Source organism: Electrophorus electricus, chromosome 25 (assembly GCF_013358815.1).
Source record: "Electrophorus electricus isolate fEleEle1 chromosome 25, fEleEle1.pri, whole genome shotgun sequence".
Taxonomy (NCBI): domain Eukaryota; kingdom Metazoa; phylum Chordata; class Actinopteri; order Gymnotiformes; family Gymnotidae; genus Electrophorus; species Electrophorus electricus.
The window spans coordinates 7,568,101-7,585,999 of NC_049559.1; the positions used below are offsets into that span (position 1 = coordinate 7,568,101).

The 17,899-nt window shown below is 39.2% G+C and overlaps 1 protein-coding gene across 2 annotated transcripts; it reads right to left on the reverse strand.

Annotated features, from left to right (window-relative positions):
- Positions 1 to 637: 637 nt before the first annotated feature.
- Positions 638 to 10,267, reverse strand: shox (short stature homeobox). 2 transcript variants are annotated; one of them, XM_026995628.2, is made up of 6 exons: positions 9,919 to 10,267; positions 8,106 to 8,314; positions 5,016 to 5,073; positions 4,715 to 4,803; positions 2,948 to 3,160; positions 638 to 2,614 (listed from the first exon to the last, which is right to left on the reverse strand). In XM_026995628.2, the coding sequence occupies exons 1-6, from the start codon at positions 10,166 to 10,168 to the stop codon at positions 2,525 to 2,527; spliced, it is 909 nt and encodes a 302-aa protein (XP_026851429.1). In that variant the 5' UTR covers positions 10,169 to 10,267; the 3' UTR covers positions 638 to 2,524. The 2 variants fall into 2 exon arrangements, with proteins under 2 accessions (XP_026851429.1, XP_026851422.1); XM_026995621.1 differs by lacking the exon at positions 638 to 2,614 and having other exon boundaries at positions 2,806 to 3,160.
- Positions 10,268 to 17,899: the final 7,632 nt, after the last annotated feature.

The window sequence follows — 17,899 nt, forward strand, 5'->3', positions numbered from 1 at the left end:
AGCACTAATTACAGCATGCTGTAATTAATGTGTTTACAGACATCTGGATTTAGATTCCCAAATGCAATTAGCAAACAGAAAGAGTCCTCCTTATTTCAAGCTGTGCACAGAGTTAGTGCAGATGAAGTAGCACTGCCTCTTGCTTTGCTTTTTACTATATCAAGCATCCACTGGTAACAAATGCAGTATTACCACTGTACTGTTACAAATAATAAAATTAAGAGCAAGGAACACAAGTCACAAAGAAACAAAACCCAAAATTATTAAAAATTATCCTAGTTATGCTACAACCTTCAGTACACCTACAACAGTCATTTAAATCTAAAATCAGCAGGTGCTAAGGGTGAAGGGTTCTTGGACCTGCTGTAAAGCCTCTGTTATCCTCAATATGGTGGTGCTTTCAAGCAATCTGAAGAATAAAAAGTATTGTTTATTTTCAGGCTTTTGCAGTAGATATGCTTGTTCTTAAAGGAAACTGGATCCAGTGAACTCTTTGCGTGAACACCTTTGTCAAGTGGCTGTTCCTAGAACTTCAGACTCTAGTGAAACAGAGCAAACTTTATTCTTAAACTTTCAGAGGGCCACAAAGCATTATAAACCCTATTACAAATATTTATAACTTTATTGATAGCTTACTTGTACAAGATGTACATTCTTTATTTCTTCTTTTTTTGGGGGGTGGGGGGACAATAAAATATAGGAACTCAATGGCGAGTCATGTTTGGGCATGCTTGCATATGAAATGTCAACTATGATGGGATACAACAAATTTCATGGAGCGGCAAGGAAATTTCAACTCATAAGTTTATGATTTTATCCACCATCCCTGAAATGTTCGTAAACTCGGACACGCTACATTTAGGTCAGACAAAAGTTTTGCAGTCACATATTTGTTTCAAACTGTTGCAAACTGTAAGCATTTAAAAAGTGTATAAAAATAAATGCAAAGCCATGTAAAAATGTACACTTGAACTCAGATCATTCAACATTTAGAAACTTTCTGACAAAACAATAAATAAAAATCATCTACAACCTCAATTAAAGAAATGGAAACATAAAAAAAACCCTTCATGGTAGTGAAAGGCAAAAATGTCCCACAATGTAAAATTTTCTATTAGAGGTAGACCTAACTAGGATCTACTAGTTCAAAGGCAATCAGTATTGAAACTGACAGCGTCCACAGGCCTGCACACAAAAAGCCTGCACACAATACCAGTTCATGTTCTCAAAGTTTAAAAGGTTTATGCATTTAATTGTATTTGTAATTAATTATTTTGACAGAAACTTATTACTTATAGTATTTATGTGTGGGAAAGCAAATCAATGCTGTAAACGATTCTAAAACTTTAAATTCATCCATGAGGTTGTGATTCATGTTATTATGAAGAGCTAGTCTTTGGTGGACAGTCAGAGGAGTGTATTAAACCTAAAAGAACTGGTGTCACTTTGTACAGAACAAAATTAATTTGCCTTGTCTACTTCCATGTAATGTCAATGACTCTTAAAATGTACATATACAAAACTATGTTTTATCACCATCACACATGGGCGGTTAGGGCATACAGGTGTAAATGAGTTAGCAAGACATCATTTACACAGCCTAAAACAAACGTGTCTGTGGAAAAGAACTTGGAACACATTAATATCAGTGTCAAAAAACAACTAAAAATTGTTGTTTATTGATTAGCAAACATCAACTGCTATTTTTTCTCATATTTACAGTATTGCACTTAACTGCACATAATTGCATTTCAGTTAAACTGATGTTTCCTTAATACTTTAAATTACAAAATTGCAGTTACCCTTTTTCCCTTTGAAAAATGTCATTTTAATGTATTTTGATGACATGAAACCCCAGTGAGTCAACATTTCATCCCCTTATATAGAAGAGTAGTATTTTCTTGCAATAAGGATTGTAAACACCTTGATACAAGACCTGAAGTGCAAAAGCTAGTTTCACTTCTATTCCCATGACAAGTCACAAAAGAAAAGAGAGAGCAAAAAATATGAAAACAAAAGCTAAAGTCCTTCTGACTCATGCCTGGTGGACATACTGCTTCCTCCGTAAAACAGGAAAACAAACGCAAGATTTTCACTGAAAGCTGAAGCGTGTACCCTCGGCATGACTGCTGCTTCCCATCTTTGTCCATGGTGGAATGAAAAACCAAGAACTATATAATGAGTCTATGTGCAGATTATAGTGGAAAGTTGTCATGGCAGTGATCAACATAGTCAGGTGAATGTCAGTTACAATGGAGGCCAGCCCCAGTAGAACTATCCTTCATTTGAAACCATGCACTTGGCAGCGGCACAGACACAGTGGTCGAAGGCAAAAAAAAATTTAAAAAAATTTAAAATAATAGAAATGGCCATTTCTCTTTGTGAGGTCGAGAATCCAAACTTTCACGTGTGTCCGTAAACCACACTCTGAGAGAACCGCTCACGCCCTAGCCTCCCTCAGTCACTGAGTCTGTCTGCTGCATTGCTCATTTCCTAAGAGTCTCCGCTCCTAAACTGCTGGCTTTCAGACAGACATCCAGACATTTTTGTATGGTCCCGGGGCTGTGATCTGGGACTGGAAAGGGCTGAGCCAGTGGCCTCCAAGCAGTCCTGCCTGTTGGGTGAAAAGTAAAAGGTGATTTCATTGGTATTTAATTACCTTTCTCTACAAGTGGTTTGTTTTGGCAGCTGGTTTTTTGTGACAGTTTTTTTCACACGTTCTCTTCACCCCCACCCCGCCAACCCTCCCGCCTCCCGCCCCCCGGGTCTCTCTCGCTTTCACTCTTCTCAGTACATTTTCCTCTCTCTTTAGTTTTTGTTTTGTTTTTAACTGTGAGTGTCGTGGCCCTTTCACAGGCGCAGTCTTGTGTAAGAAGCAATTATCAGTTCAGAGCGGCGGAGAACCTCATGGGGGTCAGAGTCCCAGCGCCTCCGTGTGTTTTCTTGCCTTGAGCCGCAGGTCGGCGATGCTGGAGTTCTTGCTGTTACTCTTGGCAGCTGCTGCCACTGCGGCCGCCGCCGACGCTGAGTCTGCCAGCGAGGCAATCGGGAGTCCGAAGGGCGGGGGAGGAAACATCAGGTAGGGGGCGTGCGCTGCCAGGTGGGGGTGCAGGTGAGGGTGTGAGTGGGTCACCCCCTCCAGCTGGAGCTGGGCTTGGACCTGTGGGCCAACAGGAAAACAAGCGTGGTGTTAGCGCACAGCCTGTTGCTCAGCCCAGGGGACAGCCCGGGATCTGGTAAGGGGCTCGGACACCGCAAACTTTCTGTGTCCCTGTACCTCAACAAAGGCTTCCACTGACTGCAGGTTTTCAGTGAAAATGGTCCAGTGTTGGCTCACTCTGTGGCAAATCTTTTTCATCCAAGTATTTTTTTTACAGAGTTCAGTTATGCAGCGTGTTCAGAAAACGTAATGGTCCAAAAAAAAAAAAAAAAAAAAATATCATCTGTTAAAAGTCTCAGTACATTAGTCCAATCCACAAAGAAACTCTCCATCCAACATATGAAAACCTGCAACATCTTGTAATCCTAATTATGTATTCAATTGCATAAATAAACAATTTTGCACGCAAAAATATGCTCACATATGCGGCTATAAATATTTATTCAGATGTATTCCTGAGCAAAAAGGAAAGGAGGTCTAAGCAGCCAGAATAAAATATCGAGTTGCACACTCTCAGCAATTATTTTACTAAGATGAGGTGAAAATTATACATCAACCCTTTCCTGCCATGTATCTCATTCTACAAGAGTGTCATAAAAAAGTTTAGAGTCTTCTGTTTTGTCATCCAACTAAAACACAACATGTATCAAGCTGGATAGAGTTTTGATAGAGTTTGGGAAAATGGTTTGGCAGCCTTGCACTTTCTGTTTGTCACATACTGGGCCAGCATGTAGCACTGGAATCCACGCATGGCCTTTGAAAATGGAATCTGTAATTTCAAGTATTTTTGGAAAAAATAAGCTTCAGAGGACGTGTGATCAAAATATACCTCAGCATGAAATTCGTTGTACTCCTATTCCGAATTTCCTAACGCCAGCTCTTCGACTAAGACTGTAATTGACGTTTTAAAATAACTGGCGCCCTATTGCACCCGAGTCTACTGAACTATGTAGCCCTGCCGCATGGACAACAGGTGGTGGAGGTCTGAGGGAGAGACGCAAGAGCCTGTTTTCGCCTTGACGTTGCGGTGTTCAGTATGCAGTCCTAACGCCTTGGCCCTGCCAATGCCGCTCAATGCCAATATCCATCAGTGCTGTTTCTCGCTTTCATAATCCCTTTTATCTGCCTGCGCCTAGCCGTGCTGTTAGCTTAATTAGGACTGCTTTTTCTCGGGGATGATGCAGACAGTTCTTCACTCCGGATTCTAAAACAGACACTAGATCAAATGTCTCTGGGTCTCTCTAATCTCGCTCGCCTCTCATCGAGACCAAGAGGTGAAAAGTGCGCTAGGGTTCGACATCCCCTGTGCGACGTCCTAACGGGCCACCCCGTCGAACGCAACCTCCGCACAACGCGGCCCGCATTATGATAAAGCTTAAACCCGCTGTTTATTCACCAAGCATGTATTTTTTTCTCATGAATTTGGAGTCCGGGCAAATACAGAGCGACAATTTATATTTGGTCAGAAAAAAAATGTGATAGGAGCTTAACGCGACTACTGAACGTTAGCATGATAATTCAAAAATGATATCGCCCAGAAAGTGATTCCTTTACCTGTTGAAATGGCATTCTTAAAGCACCCATGTTGACGTAGGGAGCGACTCTGCACGCATCCAGGTGACTGGCCGAGCCCAAAATGACACCTAAAGGCGTAAAGGAAAACAATCAGTCACAGGTCATACTGCGGCCTAAATGTCCACGGGCGACCCGTTAGGCGCTAGGTTACTCTTAACGTGGGAGGACAAATCATGAAAAACCTTTTTACTGTCTACGTAGCCAACTCCAACAGACTTGCCAACAAATCGGTCAACACCGCAAAAGATTTCATAATACTTTTTATTATAGTCCAGTTTACCTTTGTGCATCTGGTTTTCTTGTTTTCGGCATTTTGCTCTTCTATTCTGAAACCATACCTGAAACAAAAATGACAACGAATTGAAGATCAGCCTTTTGTAAGATCAGCCTTGCTGTCTACATTACGGATGACTCCAGATTATATAAAACAATTTTGTACGTAAATGATATAAAATGGAAGAGATGATATGCCTTTGTTCTCTGAAGGCACTAGATAAATAGGCCTAAATTATCTTGAATCATTCTGAACAGCCGTTTCTTTAACAGGCAAACAGGGGCTACAGACACATCAGGAAAAACAATTAAAGTAGCCAGTTTGTATGTAAAGTTGCGATTATAACTGCAGCCTAAACCATTTTCCCAATGAAAAGCTGTTATTTATCAGTTAGAAAACAAATAAACATGCAAATAAATTTAGTAGATGGCACAACGTTCAACAAATCAGTTTCTGATCGGTTACTATTATAAAACGGTGAATTCATGAAACGCTTATTTTCATCGATGCGTTAGCGTTAGCTTTTCGTTAGCTTTAGCGTTTGTCTGATTTGGTTAATGATTGTGCTCTCCAGTGGCAAAGTTAGTGACCTGGGGGAGCACAAAGCCCGTTGTTTTATAAGGAGACTCCAGCTGTAGCAGCTACCGCTGTGCGAATATAATCAAAGTGTTCCGCAGGCGTTCGTTACGCTGAAAGACACGTGCTCTCAGGTAACTTACTTACATACGCGCGAAACAGGAATGAATTTGTTGCATTTTCGATAAAAGTCTGCACCAGGGCCAACGTGCAGTGGCCTACCGCAGCAGCGTTTCAGAACGGATATAGACCATATGCACGTTACTGGATGATAATGATGACAAACGTGCAAAAATATCCGTTACTGACTCGTTTTGATTTTGAGAGAATTATTAGTTATTTTGTGGTAAATAATTAATTTGTATTAATAACAATAATACTAGTAGAAGCACGGACTTTAATCTATTATCTGCCTTTTATTATTTGTGTGTTTTTATTAGACCTATTACAGTTATTGTTGCTGCAGCTGCGGCCGTTGTTAACGTTATAGTGCCTTCTGTTGGATTTTTCAAAGAAGCTGGCTTACGTGCTACTTCAAATGAATCAAACATTTTTCAGTCCAGGATCGATTGTAATTATCCATCAGTCTGCTAAGCGAAGTGAGCTACACTGCTTTAGACAGTTATTTCTTCATTAAGGACCACTCAATGATGCATTTCACAAATACCCTAATCTGATTTCCTTTTGATTTTTATTAGAGACAGTGAATAATGACATTTAATTTAGCTCTGCACCAGAAACCGAAAGATATTAGTCGTAATTGAATTACTGCCTTCTCTTCACCAAGGTCTCATAACTTTCAATTAGATTCTTGACAGCTGGTCGGTGTGGGGTTTCTGTATAACACTTCAGTTACAGGTTAATATCAGCTATCACACCCCATGTCTTACAATTTCAACACTAGAGTTTAAGCTGAAATCAATTTTGTGCATTTACTTGGTTAGACTGCATGAGATATTGCGTGCTGCTGTCTACATTTTAGTGCAACCGCAGTCTTTTGCCAAAATATGTAAAGAACGCGGTTCTAAACGTAATCCATTTTTTTTCCTTTGAATGTCAACGTATAGTGATTTTAGACGGACCTATACGAGAATATCTCATTTGATTTCGCCAACGCCTCAGAAAAGACATTTTAATATATTGTGCTTGCAAGCTGTCATAGTGGCGACCGATGTTACTTACTTTTCCTGCTAAATTGTAGAACATGAGGTATGGCAACAGCAGGAGTTGCGATAGAATTGAATTATTTCTAATACATTTTTATGGGAACAGTATATCAAGCCAACGGCAGATATTACAAAGATAACGTTGGAGAAAATGAGGTGAGTGACATAAGAAGGCGTCCCCTGCAGCAGCAGTTCAACCGCTTCATTAATTTTAATGATGTGGTTAGATCTTTCCGCAGCACATAAGCAAGTTTTCCTCTGAATTTAGCTGCTGGTAGAACTAAACGGGCTATTTCAGATCCACTTTCAGTGTCGCATCTCAGTCTAACACAAAATGGCAAAATTATTTCTTTCTTTCCTTTTTTACATGAATGAACAGGCAAGTTTAAAATTTAAATTTTTCATTCTGAACATGACAAAAAAAAAAAGCAATTTACTACTCAACCAAAATAATAAAATAGTTTTGACTGTGTGTCTATAGATGTATATACAAATACACCGGATTCTCAGCCATAATCTTTATAGTCAGAATTTGCAGAATAACATTTTTATTTCGTGGACCTTTGTAAACCTGTTTTATTACATCCAGACCGGTATTGCGCCTGTTATTAACGGTTATTATCAGTACTAACATAACATGAACAAGCACAAGCAACAACAATAACAACGACAACAAATAAATAAACAATACATTTTCAGCAGATTTCTTCTTCTTCTTCTTCTTCTTCTTCTTGTTATTATTATTATTATTGTTGTTGTTGTTGTTGTTGTTGTTGTTGTTGTTGTTACTAGTAGTAGTAGCGGTTGTGGTGGTAATGGTAGTAGTATTTGTACTAATAGTAAAAACATTTTTGATCAATATTTTTCATTGCCTCAACCATAAACATTTGATATACCACTTTGTTGTGCATTTCAAAGAACCAAATTTGAACCAGTGTAAAGAATGTAAGAATGTATTTATATTATTTGAGAAAATTATTTAAGTATCAGAGGTGCATATAAATTAATGAGGGCACAGAACCGCCATTCACCCTCATTCTTGCGTTAAATCATAAAATCCAAAAGATATCGCTTTAAAATAAAACCGTCCCGAATTATACTTGTTTGACCCCCTGTGTAAAGAACTGAGAAATCAGGTCCAGTGTGTAGTAATCTGAAAGAAAACTTGTGACATTTTCACTAGCAGATCCATCGATGCGTATTTGGTGTTTGAAAAATATTTTATCCTCCTGGATTAAATAAACCTTTCCATTGTGACTCTTGATTCTCTGTGCTGAAATGTCCATCTGAAACTATACCATTTTAGCCCACCAAAGAAAAAGTAATAAAACGACAAACGGGACTGAGAGCCTACCTGTACCCGGGCCTCCGATAAGCCCAGCCTTTGACTCAACTCTTCGCGCATGAAGGCATCGGGGTAGTGGGTCTCATCAAATAACCTCTCCAGCTCATTCAGCTGTTCCAAGGTAAAGTTTGTCCTGCTCCGTCTCTGCTTCAGTTTACCCTGCGCGTCCTCGTCCTCGGATTTCACGTCCTCCTTCTTCTCTTTGCACTCATAAATACCTACAATCAAACCAGACACGTTACTACACGTTCCCTCTACTACATGTGCACATGGGCTAACACAGAAGCCCGTATTGGTGTACGATGTAATGTGCAGGTTTCGTCTGTGCATAGAGACAAGAGCATTTACTATAGACACAGAAAGCTCATTCATTCCTTTCGAGTCTTGTCAGTAAGACGCCATAGACGTCTCACTTTTAAAATTGCATTAGTAACATAGTTAGGCCATATATATATATATATATATATATATATATATATATATATATATATATATATATATATATATATATATATATATATATATATATATATATATATATATATACACACATACACATATAGCACGCACGCAGACACACACACATACATATAGATAGATAGATAGATAGATAGATAGATAGATAGATAGATAGATAGATAGATAGATAGATAGATAGATAGATAGATAGATATGCATGTATGTATGTCTGTGTATTTATGTGTGTTTGCCCGTGTGTACGTGTGTGTGTTAAAAAAATAAGAAAGTTGGGCCCCGTAGAAAGTTCTGTTGTAATAGTTGTAGTAATTTCATCATGTAGCATAAGTCAAATATAAAATTTTGTAAAATATTGTAAGCATCACAGAGTTGGATCTGGACTTAGAACAGTGCGTTTGTTTGTATGGGAAAAACAACTAAAACATTATTTTATTATAATCCGCTCATTTTCAAGTGCAAAGTCCTGCCAAGGCTGCATAATTTTTTCCCTAAAATGTCGGTTCATATATAGTTGCCCATCGCTCACATAAATTAACACTTGATATGCTTATATAGACGCTTAAATACACCATAAACAAATACACAAAAATGTTATTATTATTATTTGTGATGTTATTATATGGCGTTATGATCACTCACTGCATGCCATGCCAATGAAGATAAAGTGTATTATATTTATGAAGACTTGATTTAATTTGATTTCTGCGACATCATTTATATTTCTTCTGTCGTGAGCGTATATCCTCTGTTTCGAGAAAAACAATAAAAATATATCGCGCAACTGTATCCTCAGCTTTTTTAAACGAAACGTGCATTTGTTGAGAAATCACTATTGCTGCACTAACGACATAATTTCATAACTGCATATTATTTTATAGGGGACCCGAAGAAACTACTTTTATTGATATTTGTGATAAAGAGATCGTTGTGGTAAAGATGATAGGATTGAGGCCTCTTATTGGGGTGTTTGACTTGATTTTCCTACTGAAATACGAGGATAAAAGTGATTCGAAAATAATAAATACAAGATTCATAGGCTTTACAGAATTGACTGCAGTGGACGTTAATACGGAATGTATATAACACTTGTACAAGTGTTAGATTATAGGATAAAATTATTCCACGGGATTGTTCGCATGCCAGGACATTAAACATACTGTCTTCACAAAGACTTTTCTGCGCAATGACACAATTGTAAATAGATTTACCTTCGATTTCGTGTTTTTATGATTTTTAGGCATTTAACACCAGTGCGCGATTTTTTATGACTGTCAGGATAATTCACACGTCTAATTTTAAATAGTTGCAGAAGGCTATAGCGATACTTTGCGTAAATTTCACTTACCATCAGTAGCCCTCGCCACGTTAAACTCCTTCAATTTCTCCTTCTCCAGCTCTACGTGATCCTTGAATAGATGCACCGGGCAATGGTTATTCGTTTCGGTAATGTCCTGGAGGTTTGTTTCCGAGTTTCCGAGCTCCCTGGCTCGCGCTAAGCCACTCTCCAAAACTTCCCTGTACGTGATACTCTCTTTGCTGCTCTCCTTGGTTTTCTGATCGAAAGATTTCGACACGAACGCCGTGAGTTCTTCCATGGTTGGAGAGTGGTCCTGATTACAGAAATCCACTTTAAATGACCTAACGCGATGCTCTGTCTGCTCAGTAGTGAACGCGGCGATACTAGGGGTGTAGAAGGTTAGATCTCTTGCGCTGTTATGTCTGTGTTTTGGAGATCACGCTATTTATACACGGCTAACCTCTCCGCCCAGCCCCCATCTCCATGTCTCGAGCAATTACAGGCGGCTCTCGCGTCTGAATTCAACTTTCAGCAGCTTTTCTTGAAATCAATGCAACGCTGGAGCCCGTTAATACAATTACAATTCATTAAGATGCTCGCAGTGCTGTGTGGCTGAGTAAAACGGAGAACCCGTGTTTAATTCATTCTATGATAATTTTATTAATGCAGTTAGGTGATATAAATAGTTTGATGATACTAACCGATTTTCCTGACCTCCTGCGTTATTATGAATAGTTTTCGAAAAATATTTTCTATCTATTAATAGGAACTGAAGTAACCCATTTAAAGTTCGCATATGCAGTCTCATGGAAACCATCTTAAAGAGTAATGCAATTCATAATTAGCTTTACCCATATTTTTCAAAACCAATAGTTGTTTTGAGTGGTTTGTTTTGTTTAAATGATCCGAAAGACCAAAAATGAGCTTGTAAAGATAAATAAATTCATCATTTATACATTACAAACACTGGCATGGTTTCCACAGTTACATCGGCATAGTGAGCCTAATTTATTTGGTCTACCTAAAAATTATTATTTTCGCGCTTGGAGTTAAATAATAGGGAGAGCAGGCGAGTGATCTAGCACTCTGGCTGCGCATTGTAAACTGTGTAAGACCCACTGGTCTTAAAATTAAAAAAGAAATTTTAAAACGATTCATGGTACATTTCCTATTAATACAGAAACTTTTTTTTTTTCAATTAGGAAATTATATTTGTAGTTTTTTGTGCGTGTGTGTATGTGTGTGTGTGTGTGTGTGTGTGTGTGTGTGTGTGTGCGCGCGCGCGCGCGTGCGCGCTCGTGCGCGCGCGAACGTGTATACTAGTCTAGTAGTAAAACACATTTTTCATATATGAACAAGCTAATTTCACTTATTTTATTTAATTATATTTTGGTAGCCTAGACGGTTACTTGAAATTTATATCATATTCAGCATAACATAATTAATTGGTAGTATTTTTCATGGGTAATTAAACTGTTTTTGGCATGAGTGCCTTAGCAATTACAATGTTATGCATGTGCATAAAATTAATACTGCCATAACAGTCAGGATATTCGCAAATTTTTATTTTTTTTAAAATACATTCGAGGCTTATATCTGCCACAATAACATTATCACATGTGCAGAACAGAGGTGAGCTGGAAATAAAAAAAGCGCAGAATCGAAAGGGTCTATAGCCCCTCTGCACGGTCTACCGAGCACAATGTCGCTAAACCGCGATTATGAACCTCACTGATGACGTGGGCGACAGGATTTTATTTATCTCAAACCCGCTTAAGACTGCGCTGGCATATTTGAACATTTGCAGCATGTGACCTGCTGCAATTTTCTGCATTAATCAGGGCCTGCTGAGATGTAACCCTTTTTGAGATTGACATGTTAGGTAGTAAAGATAACTTTGATCGCCGCAAATGCACCCAGCTAACCCAAATATATAGTTGTAGTTCTTGTTTGAAGCTACTGCAACGTATAAGGTCGGTTAGGTCAAGGGGTCAGAGGCATCAGGTCTGCATCAATTTAGTAGACCTATAAACCAGATACATTTACTTTATTTGCGAAGGAACTGACGAAAAATTGCCTAGTAACAATTGTAGCATTTTTAACCATTTCTGGGTTTTTTGAAGTAGACTATTTATAGAAATGTAATATTATGGTTGAAAGTCGATGTCACATATGTTTCGACATGTATACCCCGACTAATACAAAGAATCCACATGTGGTCCCCAATCAACAACAGCTTAGAAGATATCAAAATACTCTAGCGAAAATCGAGAAGTCGCTTCTATGCCAGCTTTAACGCTCAGTGTCGAAACAGCCTTAGCGATGCACGACTAGTATTTACAAGCTTCAAATGTAGGCGAACTGACTGAAATAGAGCCCGCACTCTACTCTTCTCTCACGTCTTGATAATTCAAACGCAATTATGTGTGTCGTCTTGGAGAGGCGTTTGCGTTTGTGTAAAACTAAGTTGCACGCATCGCTTAGTTACACGTTTGTTTGAGATATAATAACAAGAAAACTCGTTTTCACATAAGTGTAAACGTAGGCCTACTTTTCTAGAAGCCTTATTTTCTAAAATAGGATTTTTTGCATTACTGTATTTCACTGGATGGGTTTAAGTAGATACATCTCATGGCCTACTGTACTAAACAAATGAGAAGACAAAACATCAGTGGGTAATCATAAGCAGTATATTTCATTATTCTGATATTCGTTTTGTCCCCTTGTTTCCTGGTATGACCTTTTAGGGGTAAATTACCATTGCACAAACAATTAAATCACAATTAAGTTCTAAAAGGTTTTAGTGGAAGTGACCGAATTAAGGGCAGACAGGTTGATGGATTGCAGTCCATATTTGGACTGGAAATAAATAAATAAGTCTTCAGGTAAAATGTCGATAGCAATTTTAAATCTGAACCTACAGCCGACGCGAACATGAAAATTTAACTCGTGTCTTTTTGTATTCCAAAGGGTTATTCAGAGTAAAAGAAACTGTATAACTTTCCTGTCTTAGAGTTAGCCTTTTAATGCCATGCCAGCCCTTTCTTGTATTTTCATGAATTGTGGAGTGTTGTATTCTCATTGTCATTTGTTTCGGAAAGAAATCAATATTTTATTGAATATATTAAAATTAATTACAAAAGTTTTAAAATACTGCTGGATATAACGTACTGAACGCAACAATGGTAGAATGTATTTGATGGTGTCCGTATGGGACCCAGGTGGATGTGACGCGCAGGGAAACGCACGCACCTTCTCATTCGACTTTTTATTAGGTCGTTATGTTATTCCGCTATAAAGTGAGATTCATATTTTCCCTGAATCAGATATAGTGATTTATTAAACCTCTCGGCTATTTATTAAGCTTGTATGATATCCAGCGGAGTTCTCACGCTGTTTCCAAAACCAAAAACCCCTGAGAGCGAGCAGGTGGAACACCAGCACTTTAAGAAATAATCGGTTTAAATTATATGCGTTCTCTTAACCTGTTGTCAGATATAGTACGGATGGCCCCGGTTCGGGTTATGCAAAATGTAAAACTCATTATGTCTGGGTAACCAGTTAAGATGAAACTCTCGTAACTTTGAATGTCCTTTGGCACGTTATTAGCAAATAAACTACTTTATTAAGTTCGATGCCATTTGCAGTCTGGATGGAGCGTATTAAGGCTCTGATGTAACTGTGTTTGTGGAAAGTACATGTTGGCAGCGGGCCATTTAATCTTTCTGCTGGTGACGCGGTCCAGCTTTAGCTTCTTCTTGGCTGGATCAGTACGGCTGAACTTTCATTCTTCCATGGGTTAGGAATCTTGTTATGGGGAAGGGGATAGTCAAGTCTTTATTTCTGGCAGAAAAGAGATACACTAATGCCCAAACGCGATGTAAACTGGCTAACTCATTTGGGTGAATCTCTTATGTGTGCAAGATGAATGCTAATTAATAATATTTTTTAATGGTTGTAATTTGACATGTTGTTTTTACAAACGATTTTGTCTCCGCTGATTAGTTCAGAGGTCGCAAAAAAGAAGACATTTTAAATGTTATGCATGGGCATGCGTGCATTTAAGATAACGATCAGTATGTGACTCCAACGGCTTTCCCCCATAGTTAATAGTTTTTATTATCACCCCCCCACCCCCACCCCCTCCAAAAAAGCCAAAAGCTAAATGCTTTTTTATACACTTCTAAGTCACAATTTTTCTAGAGCACTTATTCATTTGTTTATACAAATAGATCATCTGAATCTATTCATTATCTCAGGCATGTCAAAATGACCAGAAATACAAGAATACAGAGAGAGGAGGGGTTAGAGAGAGCAGAAGAGAGAGCAGGAGACCCCTAGAGGATGTGTTTGTTTTATAATGTTTCTTCTTTTGCTGCGATCTGCCCACAGGGTGAAGGCTTCCAACTCAAAAGAGCCATGAAATTGACTTTCTACCCTAAACTGTTGAGGCGATTTGCTGCGAAAACACAATGATCCACTGACTATTCCTCACAACCTCTTGATCTCACCTCTCTTTCCCACTCTGAGTTCGTCCTCCCACCAGGGAGTGTGTGTGATAGCGAGGCTAGTCTGCTCCCAGCCGTGATCCACACCATTCATTCACGCCTAATAGTGCTGGTACTTGTTGGCCATGTGAATGGCTTTTGATGTATAGTCCGTTCCACTGTTCCACATGTGATCTGCCTCCAAACAGTCATCTGTATCGGTTTTGCTGGGAAATGCTGAAAATCAACCTAGCGGATGACTGTATTTCAAGATAGTGTCATATTTAAAATACAAACCAACAATACAGGCAGGAATTTGGGTGAAAGCAAAATTAATTCTAACACATGCCAGCCATGATTCTTTCACACTAATACAAATTTTTCATTCCATGCAAATGTTTTATTTTGGGGAAATAATCTTCACAAACGTCTGACAAGTTGATTATTAATTATGGAATTCTTAAAATATTAGACCATAATTATGGGCAAATTCAACATAAATCCCACAAAGGCAGCACTCAGTATACATTACATATATATTAATCATTCGCAGACAGAGATTTGATGTGTTCCATAATTTTCAAGAAAGACAATTCCTACATTTTTGAAATAAAACTGAAAATATGATCTGTTTCCAGGCACACCAGATGATGTAACATTACTTTGACTGGTTTGGCAACTCCAAAGCACGAGCAAGCATACTCTTTCTTGAAAAAACACGTAAGAGTCCTAAATGCTTTTTCTGTCTGCATAAAAGTGAGAGACTGTCAAGAAAAATGTGGAAAGTTTATTCTAGCCTGGAATTCCTCTTTAAAACCATTGTCACTTTTGCAGTGATGTCACAGTTTCTGCTCTAGTGTTTTGCAGGCACTCATTGGTCAGCCTGCTCAGAGCACGTTGTGCGCAGAGATCTGCGCGTTGTGCCGAGATATCTAGTGTGATAAAATATGACGCACATAGCAACAACGTTTTATCCATCACAGGTCACAGGACCGTGTAGCCTGTGAGATGAGACATGACAAGGGAATTTCAGTAAGAGGATCTTTCCTGATGATATCAGAGTTAATAGTCCAGGACTCTGGGGAAATAAGATAGCTCAGCGCAATAAGCTTAAATCAATACCATACGAAAGAGTTTATAAAAGATGCACAACGCAGTGTTTTAGCTCCTTATTCGCAGATAAGCTTTCTGCTTAGTTCTCCCTCAGAGGTGCAGGTCTGCATGGGCAGTCTGGAAGGACATGCATGATCTTTCATACTGACTGAGTTCTGGGGCTGCTCTGCTGGGTTTGGGCTCTGGGGCCATACCGCTGGATCTGGGGTCATTCTGCTGGGTTTGGGCTCTGGGGCCAATCTGCAGGGTCTGGGCTCTGGGGCCAATCTGCTGAGTTCCCTATGTTGTGGGGGACTTGGATAGTGAACATAATCACAGGAACATTTTACAGCGCTGAATCATGGCGTCATTTAGGGGATTTTCTAAATGTTCTCCCATGTTGGATTTGAGGTTAAGCCAATTCATACCACCTTAAATGATACATGATCCTGAATGGAAAACCACGTCATCCCTGTCAATTCTCTTAATTAGGATGTTCAGACTGGAGTACGCAAGCTCTGTTTAGACCATTTAAGCAGATGGAGAAATTCACACATTTGGTTGTTGTCGTGTCATCGATGAAGGGTGCTACCCCCATCATCACCCCACACTACCCCGCCCAAGCCCATAAACACCCCACCCCCATACCCACCCACACCCCACCCCATTTCCTGCCACCATGTCTTACATAGAAGGCCCAGTTATTGTATGTCTACACAATGTGATCAATAAAAGCTCATGATGGTTGCTTCATGCAGTTAGAGCTGGAGGTCAATCTAGCAACCATCGCCCACAGCATCCATTGATCTGGCTGGGGTGGATACGCTTCTCCCTCTTCTTGGTGAGTGATTTTAAGAAGTCTAAAGCCTTTTGCTTACTGTAAGTTTGTGGATAAATGTATGCAATTCATACCTTTATTATAGACTAAGGATGTCCTGCGTCCCTTGAAGATGGAGCTCCCATTTGATATGAAGCTTTTATGGAACTCTCCAACACTTGCAGTTAAATCATGCAGTTAAATGATTTTATTTAATGTCATATTATTTTGTTGTTGTTGTTTCTGTGGTCCAGTGTTAGAGATGGGTGGCATTTCCATTTGTTGAGGTCGAATTATGGCATTATCTTAAGAAGCTGAAGTCACTGACCAGTAGGCTCATTAAGATTAATGAGGGGAGGGATGCCAGTGGCTTGCCTGATTAAGAACCACTGGACATGGCTAACAGTGCTGAGGTGAGGGTGAGTGGCTCCTTTCTTTCTCTCTCTCTCTCTCTCTCTCTCTCTCTCTCTCTCTCTCTCCCCCAGGCATGAGTGAGGGTCGAATGATAGGGGGAGTGATGTGTGGGGGGACCGAGGGGGCCGCCATCTGTAGACGAGTCCCTGCTCAGAGTCACCAGTCACCCCCATCTGTCACGCTGTGTCTCCTTGTCCCTCTGGGTTTAGCCATTCAACCACTGCTGGAACCAGCAATGGACACAGGCGCGGATCAACATGGCTCAGAGACACTGACCCTCAGCAAGCGGGCTGGAGACAAGCTGACATTATATAATTACGACAGCCATGAACAAAACTCTTATATGCATTCATTTGTAGATAGACATCAATGACTATCAAGGTCCTTTACAGTTTTACAGTTTCAGCTGAAAAGGGTTTTGCATTACGAGTCACTATTCTGGGAAAACAGTAATTTCACTGTGCATATGTATATATATATATATATATATATATATATATATATATATATATATATATATATGTGTGTGTGTGTGTGTGTGTGTGTGTGTGTGTGTGCATGTGTGTGTGTGTGTGTGTGTCTCAATTAAAAATCATAACAATCAGAAGCACCTTGAGACATTGTGTGTTAGTGAGCTACAGGCTTTTAAAATCCAAATGACTACTTCTCATCTCTTATACCTCCTGTGTTTTCCAACAAAGTCTCATCCAAGTTTGTATACGACCACTGTCTGCCAGAAGACTCCAAATCAAGAGGATGACCACACAATCTCATTAAATGATAGAAGGACATTATGCACTATCCCATCACACTACCTCTCTTTGCACATGCTTCTGTAGATCTGAAACTGTGAGCATTTGGTGTGTCACATGACACAAAGATTCAGTTTTTGATCATAGAGATGAATTAATTTCTGCAGTTCACATATCAGAAGCCCCAGTCTCAGACAGATTGCTTTGATTTCAGAGTAAAGACCTTTAGTGACAACAATTTTCCCACTTTAGATTAATTAGATTGATATTTTATTTCTTAATTTATTTTTGAATAAGGATCTTTTTTAAAATAATACTGGACCGAATATCAGGCGAATGTTTCTGAAAATATGAAAGCAGGGTGCAGCAGAAATTTTGAGCAGTAGCGCTCTCACTATGGGCTCTGCCCCTTCCTCCAGCACACACAGCGGCTTTCACGGGGCCCGCGTGCGTGATTACAAAATATT